The sequence below is a fragment of the Ascaphus truei genome, unplaced genomic scaffold, assembly GCF_040206685.1.
Source record: "Ascaphus truei isolate aAscTru1 unplaced genomic scaffold, aAscTru1.hap1 HAP1_SCAFFOLD_388, whole genome shotgun sequence".
In the NCBI taxonomy this organism is placed as follows: domain Eukaryota; kingdom Metazoa; phylum Chordata; class Amphibia; order Anura; family Ascaphidae; genus Ascaphus; species Ascaphus truei.
In genome coordinates this window covers 294248-309867 of record NW_027456718.1, presented here as the reverse complement: position 1 = coordinate 309867, position 15620 = coordinate 294248, and the positions used below count along the sequence as shown (strand labels likewise).

General features: G+C 52.6%; 1 protein-coding gene across 1 annotated transcript in view; it reads left to right on the top strand.

The window, feature by feature from the left end:
* Nucleotides 1-15620, top strand: part of HASPIN (histone H3 associated protein kinase) — a 79032-nt gene that overhangs the window by 54152 nt on the left and 9260 nt on the right. The window contains exon 8 of the mRNA XM_075583825.1: nt 2132-2329. Coding sequence (XP_075439940.1) covers nt 2132-2329 — 198 coding nt within the window. The remainder of the gene's footprint in view (nt 1-2131; nt 2330-15620) is intronic.

The window sequence follows — 15620 nt, the reverse complement described above, 5'->3', positions numbered from 1 at the left end:
GAGGATCTCAGTGCTCTCTCTCTCCCCTCCCAGCCCCCGAGGATCTCAGTGCTCTCTCTCCCGCCCAGCTCCTGCTCTCTCCCCTCCCAGCCCCAGAGGATCTCAGTGCTCTCTCTCTCCCCTCGCGGCCCCCGAGGATCTCAGTGCTCTCTCTCTCCCCTCGCGGCCCCAGAGGATCTCAGTGCTCTCTCTCTCCCCTCCCAGCCCCCGAGGATCTCAGTGCTCTCTCTCTCCCCCGCAGCTCCTGCTCTCTCCCAGCCCCCGAGGATCTCAGTGCTCTCTCTCCCCCGCAGCTCCTGCTCTCTCTCCCCCGCAGCTCCTGCTCTCTCCCCTCGCGGCCCCCGAGGATCTCAGTGCTCTCTCTCCCCTCCCAGCCCCCGAGGATCTCAGTGCTCTCTCTCTCCCCTCCCAGCCCCCGAGGATCTCAGTGCTCTCTCTCTCCCCTCCCAGCCCCCGAGGATCTCAGTGCTCTCTCTCTCCCCTCCCTGCCCCCGAGGATCTCAGTGCTCTCTCTCTCCCCTCCCAGCCCCCGAGGATCTCAGTGCTCTCTCTCCCGCCCAGCTCCTGCTCTCTCCCCTCCCAGCCCCAGAGGATCTCAGTGCTCTCTCTCCCCCGCAGCTCCTGCTCTCTCCCCTCGCGGCCCCCGAGGATGTCAGTGCTCTCTCTCTCTCCCTCCCAGCTCCTGCTCTCTCCCCTCGCGGCCCCCGAGGATGTCAGTGCTCTCTCTCTCCCCCGCAGCTCCTGCTCTCTCCCCTCGCGGCCCCCGAGGATCTCAGTGCTCTCTCTCTCCCCCGCAGCTCCTGCTCTCTCCCCTCCCCGCCCCCCAGGATCTGTGCTCTCTCTCCCCCCCGCAGCTCCTGCTCTCTCCCCCGCGGCCTGTGATGATCTCAGTGCTATCTCTCTCCCCCGCAGCTCCTGCTCTCTCCCCGCCCCGAGGATCTCAGTGCTCTCTCTCCCCCCCGCAGCTCCTGCTCTCTCCCCTCCCAGCCCCAGAGGATCTCAGTGCTCTCTCTCCCCCGCAGCTCCTGCTCTCTCCCCTCCCAGCCCCCGAGGATCTCAGTGCTCTCTCCCCCCCGCAGCTCCTGCTCTCTCCCCTCCCAGCCCCAGAGGATCTCAGTGCTCTCTCTCCCCCGCAGCTCCTGCTCTCTCCCCTCCCAGCCCCCGAGGATCTCAGTGCTCTCTCTCCCCCCCGCAGCTCCTGCTCTCTCCCCTCCCAGCCCCAGAGGATCTCAGTGCTCTCTCTCCCCCGCAGCTCCTGCTCTCTCCCCTCCCCGCCCCCCAGGATCTGTGCTCTCTCTCCCCCCCGCAGCTCCTGCTCTCTCCCCCGCGGCCTGTGATGATCTCAGTGCTATCTCTCTCCCCCGCAGCTCCTGCTCTCTCCCCGCCCCGAGGATCTCAGTGCTCTCTCTCTCCCCCGCAGCTCCTGCTCTCTCCCCTCCCAGCCCCAGAGGATCTCAGTGCTCTCTCTCCCCCGCAGCTCCTGCTCTCTCCCCTCCCAGCCCCCGAGGATCTCAGTGCTCTCTCTCTCCCCTCCCAGCCCCCGAGGATCTCAGTGCTCTCTCTCTCCCCTCCCAGCCCCCGAGGATCTCAGTGCTCTCTCTCTCCCCTCCCAGCCCCCGAGGATCTCAGTGTTCTCTCTCTCCCCTCCCTGCCCCCGAGGATCTCAGTGCTCTCTCTCTCCCCTCCCAGCCCCCGAGGATCTCAGTGCTCTCTCTCCCCTCCCTGCCCCCGAGGATCTCAGTGCTCTCTCTCTCCCCTCCCAGCCCCCGAGGATCTCAGTGCTCTCTCTCTCCCCCGCAGCTCCTGCTCTCTCCCCGCCCCCGAGGATCTGTGCTCTCTCTCCCCCCCGCAGCTCCTGCTCTCTCCCCCGCGGCCTGTGATGATCTCAGTGCTCTCTCTCTCCCCCGCAGCTCCTGCTCTCTCCCCTCCCCGCCCCCGAGGATCTGTGCTCTCTCCCCCCCGCAGCTCCTGCTCTCTCCCCCGCGGCCTGTGATGATCTCAGTGCTCTCTCTCTCCCCCGCAGCTCCTGCTCTCTCCCCGCCCCCGAGGATCTGTGCTCTCTCTCCCCCGCAGCTCCTGCTCTCTCCCCCGCGGCCTGTGATGATCTCAGTGCTCTCTCTCCCCCCCGCAGCTCCTGCTCTCTCCCCTCCCCGCCCCCGAGGATCTCAGTGATGCTGAGAAGGTGTATGAGGAGTGTGGGCAGGACGGGCCGGTGCCTTTCTCTCGCTGCCTGACGGCCGCTCAGCTCGGCTGCTGTGTGAAGGTGGGCGAGGGGGTGTACGGGGAGGTGTTCAGGACCATGAGAGGGGAGCGACACGTGGCTCTGAAGGTGAGGGATGTGACGGAAGCCTGGGGGCCCGACATTATTATTATCATCATTATTATTATTATTAGTCCATCACCATCAATAATATTACATGGAATAAGAGAACCTACATAAGTGTGTGTGTGTGTGTGTGTGTGTGTGTGTGTGTGTGTGTGTGTGTGTGTGTGTGTGTGTGTGTGTGTGTGTATTTTATTTATAAACATCTTTTACCAGGCAGTAATACATTGAGAGTTACCTCTCATTTTCAAGTATGTCCTGGGGACAGAGTTATAATAATACATAGTTACATTAAAAGAACAGAGGTTATACAGATAGAGTTGGAAAATTGGGTACAGGGAATAAAAGTCTGGTGAGTTTGATTGAAATAGAGAAGCTTTAACATCACCAAACGGCAGCAATCGGCTCACACCCTTTAGCTGCGCCAAAGGCTGTCCACCTTTGGGGCGACGCAGATGTACACTGAAAGGGTTCAGATTGAAAGCAGCTGCGAATACAAAGTTCTTTGTCCTCTTGGCTCATTAACAATCCTGTGCGTGGGGTTCACGTTCCACGTAGTGCAAGCACACGTTAACCCTTAGCATGCTGCTTCTGTGCAGAGGGGAGCAGCTCTTGGGTAACCCCATCAGGCGTGTGTGTGTGTGTATACATATATGCACACACACATATATGGGCCGAAAATAATCCCTACACAAGCACTCAGGTTACCGTAAAGTGAAACACAATTTATTGAGAACAAAAGAAAATAATTAAAACAGGGCTAAAAACACAGGCCCTGAAAAACCTAATTCACAAACGTAACAAGCTGTATGGGATAAAGTGCCAAGTGTGACGGGACAAAACATGCAGATAACACGGGAAAAGACCTCTGTATCGGCCGCTCAGAACATTGTATGTGAGACACATGGATATATGTATACATACGCACACAATGCTGGGGGCCTGTGTACTCGGCGTGTGTATCTATATCTCTGTACCGTGTTAGCTGAGCTTAATTATCAAAAACAAATAGACGATACCGTTTTGTGGCTAACAAAATGCTTTTATTTGTGCGAGCGTTCGAGATACACTGATCTCTTCCGGCGGTGATACAATGGATAAAGCAGGCAAGGGGTTTACTTTAAAACAACCAGTGATCTGTGGATGAAACCTATCCCTCCCCCCTGTGCAGTATGGGATTTATGACTTTAGGTGTTAAATGGTCCCTGTGTGTGTATATGTGTATAAATATACATTTATTAAGCACCCACAGTGTATATAGCATTTTACAAAAGGTGTGTGTGGAGGGGGAGTGTATTCCAATGTTGTTGCTGGGTGTTGAAATGTAAGAGGGTATTGCATTACTGCAGTATAAATGTGTGTGAGAGTATTATGTGGTCCCCATTGGTATGTAGGGATAGAATTACATTGTACTGCACCGACACACTTTATTCGAGCAAATACCCGGTATGTACCTGGCAGATACCTGGAATGCGCCGCTCCTCACCTCTGACAAGCCCCGTTGCATTTGCCTTCCCAGCCTGGGTTCATGCCTGGCTGATGGGCGGCTGATCTGTTAAATGATAATGATTAGGATTTAATAGGTTGCAATGCTTCGCGTGTCTACCAGATGGCATAAATTCATGAATTGTAATGCAGTATATATATATATACTGTGCAGTATTGCAGCCAGCGGGAATAAAATGCTTCAATCCCTGCCTGGAAAATAACTCAATGCACTCGGGTAGAAAACAGTCACAAACCTCAATGCACCCGGGTATACCCGAATTCGTGGAACTAGCCAAGCTCGAATAAAGTGTGTCGCCAGTGTACATGTGTATGTGTAAGAGACAGCTGTGTGTGCATACATATAGCACAGTATAGACATGGCCTTTAGCACTCATGGAAAGAGTTCTCTTGTGTAGTGGCTCATGAAACTGGTCTCAGTTTAGGCCACTGGTCAGTGTCCCGGACCGTTTCATAAATTTGTATTCATGCAACCGTCTCTCTTTCGGTGTTCTAAGATTACCTTTGAGTATGGCCACCTTCAGATCGTTCATCTTATGGCCAGTCAGAGAAATGTTCGCCGACAGGACTATCTCTTGTTCCGCTTATGATGCTGTGGCGATGCAGGTTCATTATCTTGTTTAGCCCCTGTCCTGTCTCACCTATGTAGTAGCAGCCCCCTGGGCATTTCATGCACATGAGTGTCATGGTAAAATAATCCGTTCTGTGGGTCTGAGCGGGCTGAAATTTGCCAGGTCCTCATGCCAGAGAACCCTTGCCATAGTGGCCAAATATCAGCCTTCCACGACCCCCAGAACCGGAGATACAAAAATCAGTTAAGATCCCCTATTAACTTTAATGCAGGATTCTCCACTATAAGCTCAAAGAAATCTCTGCGTTTCACTCTCCCATTGAAATCAATGGGCTCCGCCGCTATAGGCTTTCAATGGAGCAACGCCGCCATTGAAGTCAATGGGAAAACCACAATTTTCACATATGCCCATATTCAGTCTGGTTGATTGGAGAGGGCTGGGAATGGCCATGCAGTCATGCCGGAGCAGGGACTACATGCGACCAAAATCCCAGCCCTCTGATACTCACAGAACCGGAGATATAGGTTTACACTTTATACCCTTTCGGACTTAGCCGTTTCAAAGCCACGCGGCTTTCCTCCATTAGAATCAATATGGCCGGCGCCTCCATAGGAAATGCATGGGCCGGCGACGCCATAGGATTCAATGGGACCTCCGCTCCCATTAGAGTCAATGGCGCGACCCTCGTGGCGAGCGCCACCCTTTACGGGGGTCCTTAATCCTCGGACCCGGTGGTGGTCGAGTGTGGGGGTTCCTAGGGTCTAGGGGCAAAAGGAATTTTATTTCTGGGTGCCCTAGAACAAAAGTTCCCACGCCAATTGGCCGTGAACTTGACCGAGGCCCTGTGCCCACCTGTAGCTGCTCTACTATACCTATGCCTCTCCTCCCTGGCTCTAGGGCAGTCCCCACCCCAGTGGCATCACTTCTGGATTCCACAAACCACCTGGAATGCTGACTACTACCCTCTCCTTTGCCTCCTGGGACAATGCAATCCCCCAGTACCCTGTACTGGGGTTCCTGGTACCCAGATGCTTTGCTCCTGCCCTCTCAAAACTGAAGGCCAGGAAATAAGCACCTGCTACCACCACTGCTGCTAGGGCCAGCATCACCCCTCTCCCCTCCACTGTGCTGCCCTTCCTCCCTGTAGCTACCCTTGGCTGCCCTGGGGACAGAACCCTCTGCTGTACCCACCTAGCCCTGGCTGCCTACCTCCCCGTGGCCCCACCTCTGGGAACCCTGGGGAATCTGTCATGTGGGTCACTCTTGGCAAGTCAGAACAAGGGACCTCCTGCCTTCCTAGCTGTCACGGTAGCTTGTGACAGGGTATAATATACACCAAATATCTGGGTTGAATTGAACATGACTTAGATATAATAAATATAGTTTATTCCTTAAGGACACTCAAGATGATACAAATAACAGACAAGAAATGGACACTTACTTAAGGGTTGGACAATGAAGCAATCAGATACAGGATTGGCAATTCATTCAGCAATACAGGTTCAAATGAAGACATCACGAAAGACACGAAAAAACACTGGGTATAGGGCTGACACTGGTTTATATGTGATTTTAATCCTATACCCTGGCATTGAGTGCAAGTCATTGTAGGACAATTTTCAGCACCCAATCCCTCCTTGCCACCTCACTTGAGAGGCAAAGTAATACCTGCCCACTGGGTGGACATTATTCTAATCGGGCTTATTTCCCTAGCCGCCCTCCCACAAGACTGGCGTCGCCCAGTCTGCTTGGGATAGGAAACCCGTTGTTCCAAGGTGTGAAACACAACACTTATCATAAAGTACCCACGTCCTGCTTTCCTTTGTGCTAGCATACACAAGCAGGGTGGGGGAGCCTTTGATCAGGGGGTTTATTGTAGACCATTTGTCTCCCCCCTGAGCATTAACATACCATATGGGCCCTAGCCTTCCCTGGCTTTTACCCTGGACCCAAAATACAATACATTCTTTAATATCTACACATATTAAAATAATCCGTTCTGTGGGTCTGAGCGGGCTGAAATTTACCAGGTTCTCATGCCGGAGGACCTTTGCCATAGTGGCCAAATATCAGCCTTCCACGACCCCCAGAACCGGAGATAAAAAAAAACAGTTAAAATCCCCTGTTAACTTTAATGCAGGATTCTCCGCTATGAGCTCAAAGAAATCTCTGCGTTTCACTCTCCCATTGAAATCAATGGGCTCCGCCGCTATAGGCTTTCAATGGAGCAACCCCGCCATTGAAGTCAATGGGGAAATCACAATTTCCACATTTGCCCATACTCCGTCTGGTTGATCGGAGAGGGCTGGAAATGGCCATACAGTCATGCCGGATCAGTGACTACCTGCGACCAAAATCCCAGCCCTCTGGTACTCACAGAACCGGAGATATAGGTATTCTTTTCTCACTTTCAGACTTGGCCACGCGGCTTTCCTTCATTAGAATCAATATGGCCGGCCCCTCCATAGGAAATGCATGGGCCGGGGCCGGCGCCGCCATAGGATTCAATGGGACCTCCGCTCCCATTAGAGCCAATGGCGCGACCCTCGTGGCGAGCGCGACCCTTTACGGGGGTCCTTAATCCTCGGACCCGGTGGTGGTCGAGTGTGGGGGTTCCTAGGGTCTAGGGGCAAAAGGAATTTTATTCCTGGGTGCCCTAGAACCTAAGTTTCCATGCCAATTGTGATTGAACTTGACCTAATGTGATAAATGCACTTTTTTAGACAATGTATCTGCTTCTGTGGTCTGCGATTTGGATGGCTGCCAACCCGTTCCTGGAGGTCGGCGTCGAGGAATCCCCATTGAAATGAATGGCTTCATTGACTTACAATGGGGAACCGCTGCTCCTCCTCTCGGGCGCCACCTGCAGGTCTTCTGATGAAAATGGGCCCAAATCGCCAGTTTCCCCATAAGATCGCATGGAGCTGCAACGGCGACCTATGGGGAGCTGCAAAATGGAGCCTGCAAAGGCGGGAAAATGGAACAAAGGGCTATAATCACTCCTTAACTATTAACCCTTTCCCTCCCGCATCAATCCCAGTGTGTGTTGGTGCAGACACTGGAATGGGAACAATACACATTTACAGGGGAATACACATTTGGGTGCTGAAGCAGGGTAAAAACACATTACTGGACCGCAGTCCAGTTAACCCCTTGCTTCCCAAGTGAGTGCAGGGGGTGGCCTAATGGGGTGTAACCCCTTTAATACCGGGCCAAACCCCCTCTACCATGACACTAGCCCATCCCTACCTTCTACCAGCTGCCTGACACCCCACTGACCTCCTATCTCCCCCTGCTCCACAGTTCCTCCCTGCCTAGCCTCCCCTAGGCTCAGCACCTCAGCCACTGCTGATGACTCCTGCTGACTACCTCCCTGCAGCCCACCTTCACTCTGCTTCCCCCTAGGCAATCCTAACCTAGACACAGGGCCTACCTGAGTGCACCTACCTCCCTGAACTTGTCTCCTCCTAACCAGGAATGAGCCATGGGGCATCTCTTCAGATGCAACCGCCTTAGCTCTTGGCTGGCAGGTATCCCCGGGGTGGCACAAGCTTGCCACTGCCCATGATACCTCTAGCCCATAGCCAGACTGCAACAGGGGGTTGCTGATCTGAGAGACCCCCTGAGGCTCCGCCAGGGTAATGGGGAACTCTAGCTGCCATACCTGCTGCTTTTCCTCCTCGGCTACCACTAGCCCATCTTCTCCTACTGAGACCTCGTGCTGACTACCTACCTGCAGCCTTCCCTCACTCCGCTTCTCCCTAGCTAGTCCTAACCTGGGTACTCTCTGTGGGGGTACCCCAGGGCTCTGTCCTGGGACCTCTTCTATTTTCTCTGTACACAATCTCTCTAGGTGACCTAATAACATCTTTTGGGTTTAATTATCACCTCTATGCCGACGACACACAAATATACTTTTCAACACCTGACCTTACACCTGCTGTACAAACCAAAGTTTCTGAATGTCTCTCTGCTATATCATCCTGGATGGCCCTCCGCCGCCTTAAACTCAACATGGCTAAAACAGAGCTCCTCATACTTCCTCCCAAACCTGGCCCTACTACCTCCTTCCACATTACTGTTGGAACTACAATCATTCACCCAGTAGCCCAAGCACGCTGCCTAGGGGTCACACTCGACTCCTCTCTCACATTCGCCCCTCACATTCAAAACATTTCTAAAACTTGTCGCTTTTTCCTCCGCAATATAACTAAGATACGCCCTTTCCTCTGTTGTTCGACTGCTAAAACTCTGACTCAGGCCCTCATTCTCTCCCGTCTTGATTACTGTAACCTCCTGCTGTCTGGCCTTCCTGCCTCTCACCTGTCTCCCCTGCAATCTATCCTAAATGCTGCTGCCAGAATCACTCTACTCTTTCCTAGATCTGTCTCAGCATCTCCCCTCATGAAATCCCTCTCCTGGCTTCCGATCAAATCCCGCATCTCACACTCCATTCTTCTCCTCACTTTTAAAGCTTTACACTCTTCTGCCCCTCCTTACATCTCATCCCTAATTTCTCGCTATGCACCATCCAGACTCTTGCGTTCTTCTCAAGGATGTCTTCTTTCTACCCCCTTTGTATCTAAAGCCCTCTCCCGCCTTAAACCTTTTTCACTGACTGCCCCACACCTCTGGAATGCCCTTCCCCTCAGTACCCGACTAGCACCCTCTCTATCCACCTTTAAGACCCACCTTAAGACACACTTGCTTAAAGAAGCATATGAATAGCACTGTGGATATTCTGAACACAGGATACATAAAGATTGGCCCCCTGCAGACGCACTTACCAGAACTCCCTCCTACTGTCTCTGTACGTTCTACCTACCTACCAATTAGACTGTAAGCTCCTCGGGGCAGGGACTCCTCTTCCGAAATGTTACTTTTATGTCTAAAGCACTTATCTCCATGATCTGTTATTTATATTATCTGTTGTTTATTTGATTACCACATGTATTACTACTGTGAAGCGCTATGTACACTAATGGCGCTATATAAATAAAGACATACAATACAATACAATACTAAGGACACCTGAGTAAGGCCATCTCCCTGACACTGCCTCCCCATTACCGGAGAGGAGCCCAGGGGCACCGGTGCAGAAGCACCTGCCTTGGCTCCTGGCTGGCAGGTACCCTGGGGGTGGTCTAACTTTGCCACTGCCCCTTATACCTCCAGCCCATAGCCAGGCGACAACAGTGGGGCTCTAAACCGAGAGACCCCTGATGCTCTGCCAGGGTAATGGGGAAATCTAGCTGGCTCACTTGCTGCCTTTTTTCCCTGGTTCCCACTGGCCCACCCAACCCTCTCCCAGGCAATCCTACCCTAGAGCTGGGTGCTAACGGGACTAGCCCCTCTCCCTGAAGCTGTGCCCCCATTACCAGAGACGAGCTCAGTGTTGCTGGTGCGATGGACCCGCCTTAGCTCCTGGCTGGTAGGTAACCCTGGGGTGGTCTAACTTTGCCACATCCCCTGATACCTCCAGCCCATAGCAAGGCTGCAACAGTGGGGCTCTTAACTGAGAGTCCCCTTGATGCTCCCCCAGGATAATGGGAAAGCCTAGCTGCCCTACAAGCTGCCCTTCCTTCCCCTCCCCTGGTGCCCCTATCTCCTGCCACCCCCCGGTCACCCCTATAGTGAAACAACGTGGTGCAGTCATAGAGAAAAATAAGTCAGGGTCAGTCTGCGACTTGGTCTGGCTTACCTCGCTGGTCCCCGCAGAGACCGCCGCCTTCGTTGGTCCCAATTGCAGGGGGACTGGAGTGGCCGCCACCGGCGTCATCTTGGCCGGTGAGCTCCGGGCAACTGCCGCAACAGCTCCCGGTTTCGGCACAGGGAAATCGGTGCAGGACACGGGTTCCAGGTCCTCGAGGAGAAACTCTGCTCCTTTCAAACCCGAAAAAATAACCCCCTCCCGCACACACTGTCCCTCCCCCCACTCAGAAAGTGCTCCGGCACTTTGCCGGGATCGCGGCTCTTCCGCCGCCACTACGGGCGAGCTCCGGGTGACTGCCACAACAGCACCGGGCTTCGGCACAGGGTAGCCGGCTTAGATGGTGGGGCTCCGGTCGCTTCTGAGGAGCTTAGACTCCTCCAAACAAGGCAAAACACCCACCTCCCGCACACCCCGACCCTCCCCCCAAATCAAATCGGCTCTGGCAGCTTGCCGGAATCGCGGCTTCTCCTCCCCCGCCGCTGCCTGCATCCCGCGTCCTGGGAGCACTTCCACTGGCCAGACCATATCAGGTCGGGCCAGGGGGACAACAGCAGCTTGCTGTAGCAAGCCGACCGCTTGCCGAGCACCGCTGCTGATGGCCGGACAAGATCTGCTCCGGCCGCCGCTCCGCTGTTCTCTGCCGGGATCAAATGGATGGCCGCCGCTATTGCCGATGCAGCCCGGCCAGGTTCTCCAGGAGACGTCCCGCGAAGGGTTGTCGCCCCGGCTGAGCGGTAGCCATCGGAGGATGCCGCTAAACGGGTTACCTTGTCCGCAGCTCGGGACCGCTGGCCTTGAGGGGCTCCTTAGCCCGACCGCGCACGATCCGGGCATCGGGCTTTGATGTGGACCGCTTTGTTGCAGGGATAACACCGCCGCTTCTGCTGGAACTCCTCCGCCGCCGGTGGATCACCTTCCGCAAGAGGCTGCTGAATCCATGGCGGAGTTGTTCGAGTGCTGGGCTCGTTCTGGCGCTTCGCCGACGCCGGTGGACTTCCTCCCGCAAGAGGCTGCTGAGTCCAGAGCGGAGTTGCTCGAGCGCCGTGCTCAGGGAGTAGGCGGGTCGGGACATCGCCAGCTTCTAGAGCTCGTTCCGCTCCGCCCGGGACCACGTCTCTCCCCACGCAGACATCAGAGCTAGCTCTTCCAGGGAAAATTGACTGGCCGCCGCAACGGCCGATACCTCTCCTGTTGCAAGACTCCCGTGGTCTCCGAGATCTCCCGCTCCCTCCGCAAGTCTCTGCCGTCCCGGAGCTGAGTTCATTCTCTGCTCTCTGGGTGGTTTGGTGGTTACAGCGGCTGCAGCTGTGGATCGTAGCTCAGCATGCCGGTTTTCGTGTTCTCCGTTCGCTGCCTCTCTCTCAGCTCTACCGGCTGCAGGTTCCCGCTCGTACTTGAGACATTCCTCCGGTCTCGGTGCCCGGGTCCAGTCACACGGATGTCCGGCACTTGCGCTCCGGAGGCAATGCTTCTCATAAGTAGGGGAACAGTGAGATGGTGCCATATCTTGTGTTGTATGTTGTACACTGTGTGTTCAATATCATTAGCCTTAGGAACTCGCAATTAAACCTCAGTAAACTGTAATACAGGTTCAATTCAATCCCACCGCTGCCACCAGTAGTCACGGTAACTTGTGACAGGGTATAATATACACCAGATATCTGGGTTGAATTGAACACGACTTAGATATAATAAATATAGTTTATTCCGTAAAGAAGAACACACGATGATACAAATAACAGACAAGAAATGGACACTTACTTAAGGGTTGGACAATGAAGCAATCAGGTACAGGATTGGCAATTCATTCAGCAATACAGGTTCAAATGAAGACATCACGAAAGACACGAAAAAACACTGGGTATAGGGCTGACACTGGTTTATATGTGATTTTAATCCTATACCCTGGCATTGAGTGCAAGTCATTGGAGGACGATTATCTGCACCCAATCCCTCCTTGCCACCTCACTTGAGAGGCAAAGTAATACCTGCCCACTGGGTGGACATTATTCTAATCAGGGGCTTATTTCCCTAGCCCCCCTCCCACAAGACTGGTGTCGCCCAGTCTGCTTGGAATAGGAAACCCGTTGTTCCAAGGTGTGAAACACAACACTTATCATACAGTACCCACGTCCTGCTTTCCTTTGTGCTAGCATACACAAGCAGGGTGGGGGAGCCTTTGATCAGGGGGTTTATTGTAGACCACTTGTCTCCCCCCTGAGCATTAACATACCATATGGGCTCTAGCCTTCCTGGGCTTTTACCCTGGACCCAAAATACAATACATTCTTTAATATCTACACATATTAAAATAATCCGTTCTGTGGGTCTGAGCGGGCTGAAATTTGCCAGGTCCTCATGCCGGAGAACCCTTGCCACAGTGGCCAAATATCAGCCTTCCATGACCCCCAGAACCGGAGATACCAAAAATCAGTTAAAATCCCCTATTAACTTTAATGCAGGATTCTCCGCTACAAGCTCAAAGAAATCTCTGCGTTTCACTCTCCCATTGAAATCAATGGGCTCCGCCGCTATAGGCTTTCAATGGAGCAACTCCACCATTGAAGTCAATTGAAAACCACAATTTTCGCATATGCCCATACTCCGTCTGGTTGATCGGAGAGGGCTGGGAATGGCCATGTAGTCATGCCGGAGCAGGGACTACATGCGACCAAAATCCCAGCCCTCTGGTACTCACAGAACCGGAGATATAGGTTTACACTTTATTCACTTTCGGACTTAGGCCGCGTCCATGGATACTGCTTGCGGGCGGAGGCACTGAGCCCTTACAGCCGCAATGAGAGCGGCTTTAGTAGGGGCTCGCCTACACTTCCGCAAGCGCACGGAAGCGTAGGTCTTAGGGAAATGTTAAATCTTCGCGCTTGCCGGAGCGCAGGGCCAGTCACGTGTGCGGTTTGCCCAATGAGGGCGAACCAGCTCCGTGACGTCACTGGCCCGCCCGCCGACACGCCCCCGGACGGCGCGCTGTCTAAGGCCAGGGAAAGCACCCGCTTTCCCTCAGCCTCAGCGCGCCATTAACCATGGCCGAAGCCTTAGCCGTTTCAAAGCCACGCGGCTTTCCTCCATTAGAATCAATATGGCCGGCGCCTCCATAGGAAATGCATGGGCCGGCGTCGCCATAGGATTCAATGGGGCCTCCTCTCCCATTAGAGTCAATGGCGCGACCCTCGTGGCGAGCGCGGCCATTTACGGGGGTCCTTAATCCTCGGACCCGGTGGTGGTCGAGTGTGGGGGTTCCTAGGGTCTAGGGGCAAAAATAATTTTATGTCTGGGTGCCCTAGAACAAAAGTTCCCACGCCAATTGGCCGTGAACTTGACCGAGGCCCTAGTTCCCGCGCCAATTGCGTGATCAAAGCTCTTTTTTGACACTGTTGCCACTCTTGCGGTCTGGCAGGCTGCCAGCTCGTCTCCGGAGGTCGGCTTCCAGGAATCCCCATTGAAATGCATTACTCCATTCACTTTCAATGGGGAACCGCCGCTCCTCCTCTCGGGCGCCACCTGCAGGTCTTCTACGGAAACGGGCCCAAATCGCCGGAATCTCCATAGGATTGTATTGCGCCTCAATGGCGACCTATGGAGAAACTGCAAAATTGAGTCTGCAAAGGCGGGAAAAGGGACAAAGGGCCATAAACACAGAATTAACATTAACCCTTTCCCTCCCGCATAGAGCCCAGTGTGTGTGTTGGTTCAGACACTGGAATGGGAACAATACATATTCACAGGGGGATACACAGTTGATGCTGAAGCAGGGGCATAACTACAGTACTGGACATCATTCCAGTTAACCCCTCGCCTCCCATGTGAGAGCAGGGGGTGGCCAAATGGGGTGTAACCCCTTTAATACCGGGCCATACCCCCTGTCCCATGACAATGAGGTACACAACATTGCTGGAGGAACAGGTGAACCTTTCTCTGATTTTGTACTACAGATTCCTGTGTGGTATTTGTATTGTGCACGCTTTGTGGAGCATTGCGCAGGTTTTGCATCTTGCGTCCTGGCATGGTCTTGTCCAGCATTCAGTTGTACTGTTGAATACTTTAGTCCTCACCATAATTTTCTTGAGATTATGGGGTTTTCTGTATGATAATAAGGGTGTTTCAGGGAAGACCTTGTTGCAGTCTTGTATCTTCCTGGAAAATGGGTTGTAGTTCCCTGGCGATCTTGCTTAGGGCTTCTAGGTGTGGGTTATATGTGACCACCAAAGGTACCCTGTCACTTGTCTCTTTCTTTCTGTATTCAAGGAGATCACTTCTTGGTATTCTGGTGGTGGTGTCAATTTGCTGGTCTACAATTCTGTGGGTGTATCCACGGTTTATGAAATCCGATCTCAAGGCTGTAATACGCTGACCTCTGTCTGCTGTGTTAGAGCATATCCGATTATATCTTATGGCTTGACTGTAGATGGTTGCATGCTTAGTGTCTGTGGGGCGGAAGCTATTGTCCCTCAAATAGTTGGCTCTGTTTGTAGGTTATATACCTTCGGTACATCAATGACATCCTCCTGATTTGGCCCTCTGGTGAATAGGACCTCATACATTTCCATGAGAAACTTCAATACGTACCATCGACCTCACTCACCCATGCCCCGGACAAAGTACATTTCCTAGACACCACAATTACCCTAAAGAACAACCAACTACAGACCTCTATATACCACAAACCTACAGACAGAGCCAGCTATTAGAAAAAGCAAGCATCAAAAGAAAAATTAGAAAAAATACAATCAATGTTTTTCTTACTTTTGACGTCTTCACCATCCGATTCCGAGTCCATCAGCAACAGCAAGAACCTCTTGACCTTCGACGCAATGGTCCTCAACAGCAGTTAAGTCCATCTTCTTCTTTATTCTTTATCTTCATCTGTATCTTCATCTGTCCATTGTAATCCATAGGGCGGATGTTGTTCCTTTGGCATCTTAATGTCAAATGAGATGGGACAGGCCTTATATAATGCCTGTGACGTCACATTTGAGTATCAGATGCTACAGCGCCGACTGGATGCTGTACCATGTGACAGGGTTCTTCTTTTTTTTTTTTTTTTTTTAAAGGATTGTGACGTCCTCTTCAAGAGAGGTATGTCACATCCTTAAAACAAAATGGCTGCCATCACATGGTACTTCAACTAATCGGATTTGGTGTGTACCACGTGGTGTATCTCACAATCCAATTGGTTGAAGTACCATATTATGGCAACCATTTTTTTAAAAAGTATGTGACATCATCCCTTTAAAATGACACATCCTTTTAAAAAAAAAATAAATAAATAATGGAAGATGCCACATGGTACTTCAACCAATCGGATTGGGGATGCTTCACATGGTATATCTCATAATTCAATTGGTTCCAGTACCATGTGATGGCAGCCATTTTGTTTTTAGGACGTGACGTACCTCCATTGAAGATGACGTCACATCCTTAAAAAAAAAATAAGGAAGAACCCTGTCACGTGGTACAGCATCCAATCCGACTGGAGCGGTACCATCTG